The following is a 17,766-nucleotide window of genomic DNA, read 5'->3' as shown; positions in this document are numbered from 1 at the left end:
CGCTGCCCCTACTCAGCCCCCGCATTTCGTCCTTGGTTCTCTGCTCTGGCTGAGTGCTTCCCCTTGAAGGAGAGAGGCACCTGCAGCTTCTCTCTTCTGCATCATAGAATGGCTTCCAGTTCTCTCTTCGGAATGGCTTCCACATTGCCCATTTTCCACGCCAGGTATGCTTTCCTAATGTCACCTTTCCTGGTGGAACATGTGCTCAGTTTCCCACAGGAGGTCAGAACTCTTCACATCCCAGGCTTCCTTAACCTGGGTCACCTGCTCTGTTTCCCTGTGGAGGCCTACACAAAGCCTCCACTACAGCTCGAACAGCTTATTCTCAGTCTGTGTATGTGATTCTCATTTCTCATGCTCTTTCTTACTTCCTGACCTTGGCACATGCTTTTCCTTCTACCAAAAAATTCCCTTTCCCTCCATCACATGGCGTGTCCTATTAATGTTTCAAGTCTATCTGCATAGATTTTATGCTATACCAAAATCTGCTCTGATTTTCCTCTGTTAAGTGTCACTCCTCAAAGCCATCATAGCATCCTTTCCTTAGCATCTGTCATCCCACAGTATTACAATTGCCTGTTTTTTGTAAGCCACCCATCCCCTTACCAGTAGGCTCACTGGTTATGGTCCTAGTTTGCCACTATGCCTCAACACTTAATATAGTGCCTGAGTATGGAAGGCACTGAAAAATATTTTGTTTGATGAGTAAATGAACAAATGAATGAGTGAATGCATCAGTCCATTTGTTTTCCACCTGAGTGCTTTTCCTTTACCAAAGTAAAGAAATACCTCTTTCTTTGCTAAATCCTACCAGTCCCTTAAGGGGCTAGATTAGATTTTATCTCCTCCTTGAATCCATCTACCGTTACTCTAGGGCCCAGGTAGTTTGCCTTTCTCTGACTTTCTGTAGCAGTGTTCGTTATAACAGTTCAGCACTCAGTTTTGAGTTGTCTTCTTTTATTTTTTATTACGGGTATGTTTTGTCTCTGTCATATTTCTTGTGGGAGAAAGGGGTTATGTTTCATGTTTTTTCTTCTTATAAGACTTGGTATAGTATACGACTCAATGGGGGCTTCCCTGGTGGCTCAGACAGTAAAGAATCTGCCTGCAATGCAGGAGACCTGGGTCCCATCCCTGGGTCGGGAATATACCCGAAAGTAGGAAATGGTAACCCATTCTAGTGTTTTTGCCTGGAAAATTCCATGCACAGAGCAGCCTAGTGGGCTACAGTCCATGGGGTCCCAAAGAATCAGACTGACTGGGCAGCTGAGCACTCACACACATACACAAGGCTCAATGAATACCTGTGGATTTGTGGGACTTACCTGTTGTCTAAGAGACATGAATACGTTATCAAGGAAACCACTGCTAATTAAAAAGTTAACCAAAGCTTTGTCTTATCTCACTTCCTACATGATCTCAGTCCCAGTAGTTGTTGACATTGATTGATTCAAAAAACATTTGGGTTCCTACTTGGTGCAGTATAATTTAACACATAAATTATGTCATATCTATATTATTTACTATCTTTCATGCATGTCACTTTAGTCTACTCAGTTTTATTGTATTTTCAATAAAGGCAGAGTCACTTTTTGATATTTGATTATCTCTGTAGAACTTTTGCAGTAGCAGACACGTATACATACATAATATATATGTCTAAAGGTTGCTTAATGGGCTGTCATTAATGGAATGCCATTTGTTATAGCCTTCAACGTGATGCTTATTAAAGCAGCACTGAATCATTCATAGTTTATGAGGATTACCCTTCGTATAGGAAGGTGTTTTAAAAACATTTTACTGTGGTTTTGCTTATTTACTTTGGCAGTGCTGGGTCTCTTTCTCAGGCTGTGGTGAGCAGGCGTCTCACTGCAGCGTCCTCTGCTGCAGGGCTCAGGGCACGCGGGCTCGGTGGCTGTGGCTCCTGGGCTCGGGGGCACAGCCTCGGTAGCTGTGGCGCACAGGTTTAGCTGCCCTGTGGCACGTGGGGTCTCCCAGATCAGGGACCAAACCCATGTCACCTGCATTGACAGGTGGACTCTTTGCCACTGAGCCACCAGAGAAGCCTAGGAAGGTGTTTTTAATTGAAATCTACGTGCCATACAATATTGTGTTGGTTTCAGGTGTGCCTCATAGTGATTTAACATTTACGGGTGTTATGCAATGACCACCACGTTAGTTTAGTAACCATCTGTCCCATATAAAGTTATTTCGGTTTTATTGACCATTTTCCATATGCTGTATAGTGCATATGATTGCTGATTTATTTTATACCTGGAGGTTTGTACCCTAAATCCCCTTCACTTGTTTCACCTATCCCCAACACCCTCTGGCAACTATCAGTTTGTCCTCTGTATCCTTGAGTCTGTTTAGTTTGTTTTTTAGATTCCACATATAAGTGAGATTATATGATATTTGTCCTTCTCAGTCTGGCTAATTTCACATAGCGTAATAGCCTCTAGATTCATCCATGTTGCCCCAAATAGCAAGATTTCATTTTTTTATTGTGGCTGAGTAATATTCCTTTGTATATATACACCATATCATTTTTTTATTCATTTGTCTTTTGTTGGACACTTAGGTTGCTTCCATATCTCAGGTGCTGAAAATAATGCTTCAGTGAACATTGGGATATATGTATCTTTTCAAGTTAGTCTTTTTGTTTCCTTTAGATAAATACACAGATGTGAAACTGCTAAATCATATAACAGTTCTATTTTTAAGTTTTTGAGGAAACTGCGTAGTTTTTCCTGTAGAAACTGTACCACTTATATTCCCACCAGTAAGGCACAAGCACTGCTTTTCTCCACCTCTTCACCAACACTGGTAATCACTGTCTTTTCTACGATAGCCTTTCCAACAAGTATAAAATGGTCGCATTGCGGTTTTGCTTTACTTTTCTGATTAGTATTGAGCATCCTTTCATTGGTCATCCGTATGTCTTCACTGGAAAAATGTCTGTTCATATCCTCTATTCATTTTTAGTGGGTTTTTTTTATGTTGAGTTGTATCAGTTCTTTTATATTTTGGATATTAAGCCTTCATCAGAGGTATCATTTGCAAATATCTTCTCCCATTCTTTAAGCTGCCTTTTTATTTTGTTTATAGTTTCCTTCTCTGTGCAACCACTTTTTAGTTTGATGCAAGCACATTTGTTTATTTTTACTTTTTTATTCTTACTTAAGGAGACAGATCCAAAAAACTATTACTAAGACCAGTGCTGATAAGTATACTCTGTTTCCTTCTAGGAGTTCTTCGGTTTCCGGTCTTACATTTAAGTCCTTTTTAAAGGTTTATTTACTTATTTTTGGCTGTGCTGGGTCTTCATTGCTGCGCATGGTTCCTCTAGTTGTGGCGGGCAGGGGCTGCTCTTCAGTAGTGGTGTGTGGGCTTCTTCTGTTGCAGAGCATGGACTCTAGGTGTGCAGGCTCAGTCATTGTGGCCCACAGGCTTTGTTGTCCCAAGATATGTGGAATCTTGTCCCAAGATACATGGGTCGTCTGGGAATCTTCCCAGACCTGGGACCGAACGCGTGTCCCCTGCGCTGGCAGGTGGGCCTGCCGTTTTTAACCACTGGACTACCAGGGAAGCCCTTACACATAAGTCTTTAATCCATCCTATGTTTATTTTGTGCATGGTGTGAGAGTAGTCTAGTTTGATTCTTCTGCATGTAGCTGTCCATTTTCCTGAAGAGGTTACTGAAGAGGTTTACTGAAGAGGCTGTGTTTCTCCCATTGCATATTCTTGCCTCCTTTGTCATAAATCAATTGGCCGTGTAAGTGTGGGTTTACTTCTGGGTGCTGCAGTCTGTCCCGTTGTCAATGTGCTGTTTCTGCCCCAGTGCCATACTGTTTCAGCTAGAGTAGCTTTGTTCTTGTTGTCATGTCTGACTCTTTGCAACCTCATGGACTGTAGCAAGCCAGGGTCCTCTGTCCTCCATTGTCTCCTGGAGTTTGCTCAAACTCATGTCCATTGGGTTGATGGTACTATCAAACCATCTCACCCTCTGCTGCCCACTCTTCCTTTTGCTTTGTAGAACAGTCTAAACTCAGAGAGGCCTGAAACATCCAGCTTTTTTATCCTTTCTCAATATTTTTTGGTTATTCAAGGTCTTTTGTGTTTTTGAACAAATTTTAGAATTATTTCTGCTAGTTCTATGAAAAATACAATTGATATTTTGATAAGGATTGCATTGAGTGTGCAGATTGCCTTGGGGAGTATGGTCAGTTTTAAAATATTGATTCTCCTAATTTATAAGTACAGCATATCTTTCCATGTGTTTGTGATATCTTCAGTTTCTTTCATCAGTGTCTTATAATTGTCCAGGTATATGTCTTTTACCTCCTTATGTAGATTTATTCTTAGGCATTTTATTATTTTAATGTGATTGTAAATAGGGTTGTTTTCCTAATTTCTCTTTCTAGTTCATTGTTAGTATATAGGAATGTAAAAGATTTCTGTATATTAATTTTGTATCCCACAACTTTACTGAATTAATTTTTTATGTCTAATAGTTTTTTGGTGGCATCTTGAGGATTTTCTATATAGTTTCATGTAGTCTACAAACATTGATCGTTTTACTTCTTCCTTTCCAGTTTGAAATCTCTTTATTTCTTTTTCTTGTCTCATTACTGTGGCTAGGACTTCTAGTACTATTAAGTAAGTGGGAAGAGTATCTTTGTCTTGATCCTAATCTTAGAGAAACTGTTTTCAGCTTTTCACTGTTGAATATGATGTTGGCTATGTGTTTGTCATATAGAGTCTCTATTATGTTGAGACATGTTCCCTCTATGCCCACTTTCTGGAGAACTTTTATCATAAATGGATGTTAAATTTTGTCAAAACCTTTATCTATGTCTATTGTGATGATCATATAGCTTTTATTCTTCAATTTTTTAATGTGGTATGTCACATTGATTAATTTGTGGATATTGAACCACATAATAGCGTATAGTCTTTTCAGTGTATTGTTAAACTTGATTTTCTGACATTTTGTTGAGAACTCCTGCATCTGCGTTCAGCAGTGATATTGACCTGTTACTGTTTTTTGTGGTGTCTTTGTCTGGTTTTCGCATCATGTTGATACTGGTCTCCTAGAGTGGGTTCAGAAGCATTCCATCCTCTTCAGTATTTTGGAGTAGTTTGAAAAGGATCAGCATGAACTCTTCTTGGGTAATTTCCACTACTCTATCTTCCGGTTCACTGGTCTGTTCTTTTCTATCATATAATCTACTGTTTATTCTTTGTAATGTATTTTTTTATTTCAGTTGTTGTATTATTAAGCTCTTTTTTGGTTCTTCTTTGTGTTTTCTCTTTGTTAAACTTACTGTTGTATTCATCCATTTTTCTCCTGAGTCCACTGAACATCTGTAACATCATTACCTCTAACTCTTTGCTGGGTAGATTGCTTATCCTACATCTTCTTCATATGGATTTATACCTCTCTCACCTCATTTTGCCCAATTTTCTTTTTTATTTCTTCATACTAAGTAGTCTGGTTATGATTTCTGAATTTGGAGAAGTGGCCTTGTGTTGGAGATGTCCTATGGGGCTCAGCAGAGCACTCCCTGTGTTCACTGGAGTCATATGCTCTTGGGTTGCCTCATGAGTAGGCTATGTGAACCCTTCTCTTGTGGCATGGCCAGCTACTGTGGGCATGCTGGTTGGCAGGGCTGACCCCTTGCAAAGGTGGCTGCCAGCACTGCCTCATGTATTGGCTACTTTCCCACTGGTGGGTGGGGCTGGATCCCAGCATAGCCGATCATGGGGCCTGTGAAGCCCAAGGCTGGTGCCAACCCTCTAGTGAGCGGGGCCGGATCCTGGTACAGCTGAGTGTGCAGTCTATGAAGTCCTGGGACTGGTGCCAACCAGCTGGTGGGCTGGTAACCTCTGGCACAAAGAGGTTAAAGGGAGGTCTCCAAAATGGTGCTTGTCAGTGCTGGTGTCCATATGGTAGAATAAGCTCCCGAGAATGGTTGCCACCAGTACCTCCATCCCCAGGGGAGTCCTAGTTGCCCTTCCCCTCTCCAGGAGACTCCCAGATGAGCAAGTAGGCTCCTTTCAAAACTGCTGCCTCTGTGCTGAGACTCAGAGCATGAGAAATTTTGTGTGTGTTCTTTAAGAGCAGAGTCTCTGTTCCCTGTAGCCCTTTGGCTTTCTCAAAGGTAAGGCCTGCTAGTTTTCAAAGCCAGACATCTTAGAGGCTTATCTTCCCAGTACAACACCCCCAAGCTAGGGAGCCTGATGTGGGGTTCAGATCCCTTGCTGCTTGGGGAGGACCTCTGCAATTGTGATGTTCTTTCAGTTTGAAAGTTGCTGATCCAGGGATGTGATTCTGACTACACCCTTCTTAGTCCCTGTTCTACTCATCTCATTATGGTTCCTTCTTTATATCTTTAGACACATAAAATCTTCTTTGCTAGTCTTCAGGTTGTTCCCACAGGTAGTTGCTGTGTAAGGAGTTATGGTTTGCCCCTGGAATAGGTGAGTTCAGGGTCTTCCTACTGTGCTATGCTATGCCATCTTAAACACACTCCCCCCTTTTAGGAAGTTGATTTTATAACTGCTCTCCATTTTTTGTATGTGAAGATTTAGAATTAACTTTGCTAACTGACATAATCAAGCCATTGCCCAAAGAGAAAAATCTCAAGTGTCTACTGAATAATAAAAAAGAGTTCCGTATGACTCTTGTCTCTTTTAAGCTTTCATAATCTGTTATGTCATTTATTTACCACTTATTAGTTTAAAGATTTCATAAAGAAAATTCATATCTGTTATGTGTTAAAATCCCATAATTAGATAGTTAATTCTCTCTAAAATAATTGGAATGAATAAGTAAACATATAATTAAATAATCTGTGCTGAAATTTTACCTCAGGCAATAAAAACTATAATATTTACATCATTATTTTTAAGTCTTCTAAAATATGTAGTATTTCTATAGTATTAAAATAACAATTATTTTTTCCTTCCTAGACAAGTGGAATTACTGATATAAAGGTAGGTCATTTCTGAATTACTAGAGCTTTGATAACTTTTCTGCTTAAGTGTGAAGCTCCCTGATTATTTATACTTAGGGAAAAAATGTTGAAAGTTCATACCCACCCAATAGTAGAAACCGCAGTCTTGCTTTCAGTCCTTTACCAATTGCATACCTGGGGCTATGGCAACCCCCATTTTCCTTTGGAGAATTTACTAATGGGACTAACCACCTGGCATGTAAGTTTTACTCTGGTCTCAGTGACATACTTAAGACCAGAATTAGCAAGAGGTTTTTGGTTTATTTGGATATTTGTTGGTGTTTCTTTGTTGCTTTGAAAAATGTTTTCCATGGATTTGTGCAAAAGCTCGACTATGTAGAGAAAAGTGAGGGGTTTATCTTTATTCTGCTCCTGGGTAATTAACAAAGAATCAAGTTTATCATCATAGGCTTTTTTGTGATTCCATATTTACTTAGACTTATATTTGTATTTGTTAAATTTTCTTGCACTTAGGAAAGGTGTTATAAAATTAGATTTAGTCAGAACTCAGAACTTACAGTAATTTTTAAGACTAATTGGCCTTTCACTATCCATACAGTTTGCTAAATAAAATAACAGCATAAAAAATTAGTATCCTTATAAGCATCTAAAGGACTTCCCTAGTGACTCAGTTGGTAAAGAGTCTGCCTGCAATGTAGGAGACCCAGTTTTGATCCCTGGGTCAAGAAGATCCCCTGGAGAAGGGAATGGCTATCCCCTCCAGTATTCTTGCCTGGAGAATCCCCATGGACAGAGGAGCCTGGCAGGCTACAGTCCTTGGGATCACAAAGAGTTGGACTCGACTATGTGACTAACTTTAAGCATCTAAAACATTCATTTACATGCTATAAATTAATATACTAACCTTAAAACATGATTAAAGTCAGCCCTTCTATAGAGATACTTTTTTAGTCTAACTATTATTTAAGAGAAAAAGTACTCTTATAAAATACTATCATTCAGACAGTTCAGTAACCCAGCTGTGTGCTCAGGTAAACAGGCACCATGAAGTTTCGCCATTTCAAGAAGAAAAGTCAGTTAAAACTATGAAACTTTAAAATTTGGGGGGTGTAGGAAATAAGAAATTGACTGGGCCTGTAAAAAGAACCCATCAACAATACATAGGTAAAGTTTAATCAGTGCCTACTGGAGAATATATTTTTGAAATCATTGGAAAGTATTTAGGAAAAAATGAAATGAGAGAGCACCAAAAATGGTATCCAGGAAAATGGAAAATGTTTTTAAATACAAATTGTATAAATCCATTACCTATGTAATTCTTTCAGATCATACTTACAGTACTTACTTAATTATGGTACATTTAGAAAATTGTGGGTTTTTTAAAAATTCATTATTATCATTCTTAAATACTTTAAACCAACACTGGGTGAAAAAGTCGCAGGTGAAATCTAATTTTATAGAAAATTCTTGAATGAAATTGTAGCAGAGCAGCAGACTATCAAGAGTTATATATTTTGACTAGGTGATGTCTTTTTAGGAGAAAATTTTGAATCTTTTCCAAGATTGTTTTTCAAACAGATCTGCCCATGAGTGTTCTCCTTTGGAGAGGAAAATCATATTAGGTCTACCTTCTTTATATTTATCATAAATGGGGTCAAATTTTAGAATATGCAATCCTGTCTCCTTTAAAGCAGATTATAGATTACATTTTTATCTGTACTAGTATGTCTCAAATGAGCGAAGTTAACATATACTAAAGGCAAGGGCCTAACAAGCAGAGAAGTACCTTGAATGACCCTTCTTTCCCAAAGGTCACATTGGCCAATATTGTTTTGAGAACGTTTGACCTCCTGGAGCATTTTTTTCCATTCAAAAGTAGACCTTCCTAAAGATTTATAAACTTCTATAAAAGGATAGTATAGGTGGCGCAGACGGTGAAGAATCTGCCCACAATGTGGGAGACCTAGTTTCAATCCCTGGGTTGGGAAGATCCCCTGGAGAAGGGAATGGCCACCCACTCCAGTATTCTTGCCTGGAGAATCCCATGGACGGAGGAGCCTGGTGGGCTACACTCCATGGGATCTCAAAGAGTCGGACACTACTGAGAGGCTAACACACATACATAATAATTAGGCAGTAAACAAGTTTTAATGAACAGATTTGGCCTCTGAAGCAAAACATAAAACAGGTAAGCACTTTTAATGCTTTAATATATATATTTCTATTCTAATTTATCAATATTGATATTAATATAGTATATGAATAATTTTAAACATGCAATTTAGTCAGAAATTTTTGAGTGACTTTATCACATGCCAGCCCATATGCAGTGGCACTCAAAGCCTTAAATTTAGAAACTTAAAAAATGACAATTCTAAGCCATAATCATCTATAGTCTTATGAGCTTTTAAATATAGAAAATTGGAGCTTCAAAAAGATATTTTACTCATGTTATGCTTTTTGTACTAAAATATTACTCTTCTGAAAGCAGAGAACTGTTGTTTAATCAGCATAATTCATGGGTATTCAAATCATAGTTCTATTATAAAGGACTTCATGGGGTTATTTAAAGCATTTTCATGAGTTTTCATGTCAGAATATATCCTGTTTTTTAAAATGTTGGGAGAAAAAAAGTTTAGACTGTTCCTAAGAAACTTCTTACAGCATTTAATTAAGATAGCATCAGAAATCTTTAATCTTGCTCTAAATTTTTCAGGTTATGATTTAAATATGTTTCTTATTCTTTTATGACATTAACTATTGGGTTGCCCATACCAGACAATAAAACTTTTTCATGATGCTGCATTGCTCAAGACTGTGTTATTGGCACAGTCTCATCCAGGATCTAGTGATCTTGGTATAGAATGGCCCAGAATCAGACTGCCATCTTATTGATTTAATATATAATTTCCCATATCACCCAACAGTGAGGGGTTGATATGTGATTTTCTATAATGACATATATTATTTTAATGTGGAAAAAATCTTTTAAAATTAAAAGATATGTTAATTCTGGTTCCATTACTAATCAGCGCTAGAAGGCATACCCTATTAACACAGAAAGTCTTAAAACTAGCAATTTGTTCTAGCTATGGAGAACAGTAACGCATGCAGTGAGCCTTTTCTGTGCTGGAGCATGGGCATCCCCTTCACTGTGATGTGTTCAGTGGCAGCTGTCACTGAGGACCTGTGTTGTGAGAAGGTGGGAGGTGAAGAGAGACATTTAGGAGGTACACAGGAATAAAGTCACATGACTCGACTTACATGAAAGGGTCTTTCCAACATGTGTCCAAATGCACGGAAAATATGCATCTCTTGTAAGTAACAATTTTTTCAATGATAGTTTATTTTATTCTCTAGAATGTAGACTTCACTAACAGGGAACATTCAAGGCATACATCTATTAACAAACTGGAATACGAGAATGAAAGGCTCCGAAGTGATCTTGCAAAACTTCATGCCAGTGGAAAATCAACATGGGCTAATCAAAATACCTATGAAGAAGCAGGAAGGTACGCCTATCAAAGCCAAATAAAAGGGGGGTAAAAATGAAGATGGGTATGCCAGCTCTACTTATATAAGGATATAAATGTACAAACATTCAAGTGAAATTTGTTTTTATATAATCGAATTGTAATTTTATACACTTTCCCTTCAGCTGCTTAAAATTTGTTTATGGGGACAAGTCAATAGTCTAGATACTCTGATACATGAAATTCTATGGTCTCAGTAGCTTTCAAAGGATAACAGTGAAATGAGTAGACTGTTAAAATGAATTTTTGTCAGTTCAGAGCTTTCTTAGAACCTGACGTGGCATACAGAGTATACAAAAGTAATCTTCGTTTTTTATGTCAGAGTGCAGGCAGGTAGCATGTCAGGCTTAACTCCAGGTATCTGTACACTTTTTACTGATGCTGCAGCAGTGGTGACAGACTGTGGTCTTTTCACAGGAGAGAACCTGTGGGTGTGAGAGAGGGGTCTTCTCTGAGTGGAGAGGAGCACGTGGAAAACCAATACCTGCTGCCCACATTATCCCCAGGCTCTTTAAAATGTCTTGCTTCAAAATTTAAGTAAACATATCAGCCTTAACATTTGACTAATTTCTTCATCTTTAATAAAATATGTTTGGAGTCAGAACTGTCTCTGGAGTTCTTTCACCATTTTCCAGTCCTGGGAAAATGCTCAGCAAAACAAACAAGTTTCTTTTCTACAGGATTTTGCAAAGCCATTAATGTGCTAGTTACTTTGTGAGTTTCCAGGAACAGGTATGGTGTGCAGTATTCCCCAAACTTATTTGATATCAGGTTTATTAACATTCCATGGTGCTGAGAAATGGTGAATCAATAGGTCCAGACCTGACATCAATACAACTTTTGTTTAAAAGCTCGTAATACTTAGCATGAAAATTTCACATACAGATAATTAATATTTACAGCTTTGGGGAATTCAAATATTTAACCTTTATTTTCCCATCTGACAAGTAGGGATAATAATTATAAGGGTTTTCTGAGGATTATAGGAGAAAACCTATTTCTTTGTAAGATGTATAATTCCCTAAATGTTAGACATTATCATTGATATTATTATTCTAACAAAATTGTTAATATTTATAATAATATTGATACTTCTCCAACTCCCAGTACCTAAAAAGTATATTTTGGAGGATAAACAAATGGCTGAATCTGACATTTCCTCTAAAGATAGTGCTGTTGGGGAAGGGTGATGCCCGGCTCCCTAAGTAGCCCAGTGCTACAGGTAGACAGTCTGTAAGTCCAGGGGCCATACTCGATACGTCTGCTTAGCATCCTCGTGCTAAACATCCTCTCCCCTCTCACCACCCTAGCCCTGTGTGTGCCGGAAGGATATGTTCTAACCCAGTGTTAGAAACAGCAAGCACTCAAGAGTGCTGAACTAATAGCTCTTCAGGTGGTCAGGGGAGGGAAGGAGAGAAGCCTGCTGCTGCTCCACAGGGGTGCTTCTTCGGTCGGTAGGGTGGTATGTTTGGGGAGGTGCAGCAAGAGTCCAAAAGGGATGTGGAGAGGATGAGGGGCGTGCGCCCCAGCCAGAGGGCAGCTCCCTGCTGAGTGTCCCCATGTTGACTGGCCAGGGTAACTGAAAATCTGTCCAGAAAATCTAACCTTGATTTGGCAGTAAGAATATAATTTCTAATATAGAATAAACCCTTTACAACGCCCTTCTCTCCGCATGGATTCATTTTTCCATGGGTCACATCCCCACCCCCTGTATGTGGTTTTCTCTCTGTAAGAGAAAAACAGCACTGCAGTGATGTTGTGAAGGGTCTTCGCCATGTCTTCTCCAGCCACTGGTCTGTATTGCGCCCCTGTTAATGCAGAGGGGGCATTAACATTGTTTCCTATTCTTGCTTGTTGGGAATAACTTGGAAAGCCTTAGGTGAAGGTACTAGATGTTCTTGTTTAAACAGAAAGACAGTTTCTCTGCCTTTCACTGTCTTTAAACAGTGTTTGGATTGTTTGGATTGCTTGGGCAGTACGGACTGTGTTAAGAGTGCCTAACAGAAACCAGGCAGCATGGGACCTGGAGCAGTGTAAGAGGCGGAACGCCCAGCAGGAGGCTGTCTTAATAAGCAGCTTGGGCGACTGTCCCTGCTGCAGAGCCCTGTTGTCCTGCCAGTCTCATTTGTTGAAAGTTTCATTAAATTTGTTTTAATGGCTTGTCTGATTTCAGTGTTCTCCAGTGACCTGATTTTTAAAAGTAACAGCATTTCAAATGTTCTGAATAAATTAGTACCATGTAAAACCCACTATGGGGAAAGAATTGTTGAGAGGCAAGGACACTGTGAACTCACTGGTGGAGAACTGTAAAGCTCATATCTATTAATTTTAGCAAGTGAAAAAGGCAATGTCCTTTCCTTCTCACAGCACAGCTCAGTGAACTCAAATACTAAAAGCTGTATGTATTTATTAGGAAGAAAATAATCAAAAAAACATACAGTCATATTTACATATCAATGGCTAATACAATAAGGTCTTATTAAAGTATTTTAGAAAGGAAAAAGCTTTTAGATAAAGGTATAGGAACATAGTGTTCCACAACATTTTAAAGTCTGTAGTCTAATTTTTAACCTCTTCTTGCTTGTGACTGAGGAAGATTTGTATAATATATTATTAAAATAATCTTTTGTCTACTTGGAACTTAACTCGGTTTTTGTTGCTTTTCACTCCTGTTAGAAGTGATAAGATTTTTGTGCTCATCCACTTAAAATGTGAAGCATTTTAGGATATTTCAAAGGATTTCTTTTCTGATAAAAAGTTATTCAGCACTTTAAAAGACTTAATGGAGTTCCTTGGTGGCCTAATGGTCAGGATTGCAGGCTTTCACTGCTGTGGCCCAGGTTCAGTCCCTGGTCAGGGAGCTGAGATCCTGCAAGTGGTGTGATGGGACCAGAAACGCACAAACAACACTAATGAATGAGATGAGACTGAATCTGGCAATGAGGTAGTCAATGTTTTCAGTGTTTTTAGAATTAAGTTAGAGTTTTGAAGTTTAAGGATCATTTGCAAGCTAACTTAGAATAGTGGTATCCAGAACTATTAAAAATAACTAATTTTAATGGCAAATCAGTTTTGTAGTATATGATGGAGTTTTATTTCTATATACAGTTCATACTTAAAACTGAATGTATGGCTTTAAGGATTATAGCATGTACTGGAAAGATATTGGTAATCACAAGCTAATCAATAAAACTGCTTCAGATCTAGTCAGCAAGTTAAAGTTTCTGATACTAAAACACCACAGAGTCAGGCCTGTCATAGTCACTCTACAGGATCCCTTGTCAAGGAATGAACAGTTATTTATCTAGAAGCAGAAAAGTAAGCTGAGTCAGTTTTGCTCCAGGGTCTTGCTCAGGGGAGAGAAACACAGTAACCTGAAGAGTTCCAGGCTAGGAATAAGGCATGTTAATAAGGTGCATGGAGTGAGGTGTGGTATGTGGAGTGTTAGAAGGGGAGGCCAGAAGTGGTGAATCAGCTTAGTTTGTGAAGGGATCCCCTTTCGTGCTGAAGACGGTACGCTGTATGTAGCCTAGGGAGGCTTGTAAACTCAACGCAGGGCCAAGGAATGGCTGTGTAGATGGACGGCTCTGTAAACTTGTGCTGTTTGCCCAGCCCTCAAGCCAGCTCGAGTTGGGTAGAGCTCTCTCCAACAAAGACGCCAGCTCCTGCCCTCCTGGCAAAGCAAGGAGAGGCCTTGCCATAGGGTCTATGGAAAAGCTAACTGAACAGACCAGCTTGTGAGATGGTAGTAAAAGCTTTCCGAAATAATTTTTAAGATAGGTTTTAAATTGATATACTTAGCATTTTTTTTTGCAAGGTGGTTTTATGAAGTATTTGAATAGCTGTATTCTAGAAGAAGAACTTTTCTGTCATATAAAGATGATCTAAAGCAAAAGTGCTTTGCTTTATAATGTAGTCTTTCCTTTCATTCTCTGCACACTTTATTGATCTTACAATAAAGAAAATGTTCGTATATAAATTTTAGTAATTAGGACCATAAAGTTGTATCTATATATCCAAAGCACAGTGGATAATTGAGATAATTATTTAGATAATTTAGGGCAAATAATACTTTCCCTGAAATCTCTGTATAATTGAGATTACAGAGGGATGTATAGTTCTTGAACCGTTTCTATAATTATCTTATTTTTTTCTACTGTGCTTTGAAGTATAGATGGACTCATTCAGATTAAAAGGTTCAACTGAATATTCTATGCAGATGTACAAGGCAATTGTTATAATTCTATTTGAATTGTGGGATGTTTCATTTTATTTTGTACATCATAAGCCATGTTATTTCAGTTTAATTTGCTGTTCTGTTTCCATGGTAATTATGGTTTGGAAGAATGGATTTAAAAAAAAGATCTATTTCAAGAAAGTAAAAATGGAAAGCATGTTTTGTTTGTTTTTATGTACTAGTTTACAGATGCCTCACTTAACTTTTATTGCTATTTGTATGCATAGCTTTGAAAATGTTTGCATAATAAAAGAAGTCTATATAGGTAGATAGTCTTTGGATAAGAACAGAAAAAAATAATGTAAATTTTTTAAACTGTGTAAAGTTAAAATATGAAGACTTTGAAAATGGTTAATCAGTACCTTTAGAGAATTTGAATTGTTAGTAAAAATAAGTAACTTTAAATTGAAAGGATTTTTATATTTCCATGGTCTTTGATGATTTTGATTAAACCCCATTTTCATGAATTAATGTTCAGAGAAGATACTTATTTAGTTCCAAACAGCCCATACTGTTAGGAGCTTTTTGTGTAAAATTTTAGGGTAAGTTGGTTTATTTTATTATTCATTTGTTTAGTCAGCACACCAAAGTTTAAAATCCCACTGGTATTTTATTCAGTCTAATCTTCTATATTTTGGCACAAACAACAAATTCTATACTGTGCTTTTCATCAAACTGTGGAGTTCAATTCTTGTAACAACCCTTTTTTATAAATGAAAAAATTAAAGTTACAGGTAAATATAGTTACCTGTTGCTCAAGGTCATACAACTAAGTGTGGAGGAGTTTAGGAGATAATGTAAATTGTAAATATACTATAAATTATTAAGCTCTACAGAAATTAGAATTATTATTATTGTACAGAGACTTATTCTAGTGTGAAAAAAAGAACAACGATTATGTTAAGAAAGCCAGTGAGGTTAAGTAAAATGAGAATAGAAAAAGAGTATCTATTTAGAATTGTCAGGGGCAGCTGTGTTAGCTGTTTAAAAATTTTTCTCAAACTGGCTTAATGTTATTTAATTAAATAGCAAAGAGACAAAACAGTAAAACACAGAAAGAGAAACAATATAGGCAATAAGAATGGCAGAATATTTTGAACAATTATGAAAGTTTCCTGCTTCATTATTAATTATTCTAAGTCTTTTAAGTGGAGTAGAAATTGTCAGCAAAATTATTTTCAAAGAAATACCCAGATAACAAGCCCAAATATTTTGTTGTACTTTCCTCACAGTTAGAAATTGGAGAAATTTAAATTCTTAGCTCCATAAATAAACAGGTGTCCTTGGTAGCAATAATGACAACTAGTCCTTCTCTTTTAGATTTAACCACGATCGTGAGCCAAACAGAAGTGCAACACCTCCATTGCCATCTTTGCCATTTCAAACCAAAGAAATAACCAGTCCTTTCGTTAGTGATGATGAGGTATTCCCCATGGTGAGTTGCTGATTATTGGTTACCATTTTTTTCCTTTATGGAGTGAATACTCCTACACTGATACTAATGTTACTGATGTGTACACAGTAGTTTAAAAAAAAAATATTGCTCTTTGAATAAGACTCCAAGATGGGTCTGCAAGTAATTCAGCTGTGACTATCTATAGAAGGAAGAGCATCCATAATGTTTTGTGAAGTATTTCACCTCAAGTACAGGCTGAAATTACTGGTGACGTTTAAATATGCAAGTCACTTCTGGGCATTCCATGAGCCTCAAAGATCTGTATATCTTAAAGAGCTGCAAGTGATCTTTTTGTGACTGTTTAAAAAAAATCTCTTTTACTGACTCTGACATACATACAGAAAGATGCACAAATCAGGATTGGACAGCTTGATGAATTATTGAAAAGGCAGCAGAGCAGTGCAGCTGCCACCTAGGCAATAAACAGAGCATTAGTAGTGTTCCAGAGGCCCCCTTCCCACGCCCTTGCAGTCACTCCAGCCTGCTCCCAAGATAACCACTGTCCTGACCTTTAAGGTCATAGCTTGGTTGTAGCCATTTGTAAATTTTAGGTAAATGGTATCACGCTGCATGTGTTCTCTTGTATGGATTCTTTCTCCCACCATTGTTTCAACATTGTTTGATGAGAGTCATTATCCATATTGTTGGCTGTAGTTTATCCATTTTTGTTTCTCTATTAGTATTACACTATATATAAATACCATACATAATGATACCATTATCCATAATGATACGATTTATCCATTCCACTATCGACGTACATTTGAATTATTTCCTGCTCAGAGGTGATTACAAATACTTCTCCTAAAAACATTCTTGTCAGCGTCCTTTGGTGCACAGGTGTACACGTTTCCATTGGATCTATGCCTAAGAATGGAATCGCTAGGTCATTGTTGTTGTTCAGTTGCTAAGTTGTGTCTTTGCAAGTCCATGGACTATAGCCTGGCAGGCTCTTCTGTGCATGGGATTTCCCAGGCTAGAATACTGGACTGGGTTGCCATTTCCTTCTCCAGGGGATCTTCCTGACCCAGGGATCAAACCAATGTCTCCTACATTGGCAGGTGGATTCCTTACCACTGAACCACCTCACTCAGAGTTGCTAGGTCATGGAATATGCACAAGGTCAGCTTTAGCAGGTACTGTCAAGCTCTCTTCCTGTTTGAGTCAGTTCACAGCCCTACAAGTAGTGTATGAGTATTCTCCTCTTCTGTATTCTTTCCAACAGTTTTTAACTGTTATTGGCCTTAATTTTATGGTCAGTTGGTGCATGCATGCATGCTAAGTCGCTTCAGTCGTGTCTGACTCTTTGTGACCCCATGGACTGTAACCCATCAGGCTCCTCTGTCCATGGGATTCTCCAGGCAAGAATACTGCAGTGGGTTGCCATGCCCTCCTCTGGGGGATCTTCCTGACCCAGGGATTGAACCGGGGTCTCTATCTCCTGCGTTTGACAGGCAGGTTCTTTACCACTAACACCTCCTGGGAAGCCCCTGGTCAGTGGAGAGTAACATCTTATTGTGACTTTAATTCTTATTTCCTGGAGACTAATGAGGTGAGTGC

The 17,766-nt window shown here is 38.2% G+C and overlaps 1 protein-coding gene across 1 annotated transcript in view; it reads left to right on the top strand.

Moving 5' to 3' along the window:
* Window positions 1-17,766, top strand: part of DEUP1 (deuterosome assembly protein 1) — a 128,245-nt gene that overhangs the window by 89,747 nt on the left and 20,732 nt on the right. Inside the window, 3 exon segments of the mRNA XM_012101573.4 lie at window positions 6,976-6,999; window positions 10,341-10,492; window positions 16,071-16,185. Coding sequence (XP_011956963.2) covers window positions 6,976-6,999; window positions 10,341-10,492; window positions 16,071-16,185 — 291 coding nt within the window.

The sequence above is a fragment of the Ovis aries genome, chromosome 21 (assembly GCF_016772045.2).
Source record: "Ovis aries strain OAR_USU_Benz2616 breed Rambouillet chromosome 21, ARS-UI_Ramb_v3.0, whole genome shotgun sequence".
NCBI lineage: Eukaryota > Metazoa > Chordata > Mammalia > Artiodactyla > Bovidae > Ovis > Ovis aries.
Note: the sequence above shows the minus strand (reverse complement) of the source record. Positions and strands in the feature narration are given on the sequence as shown.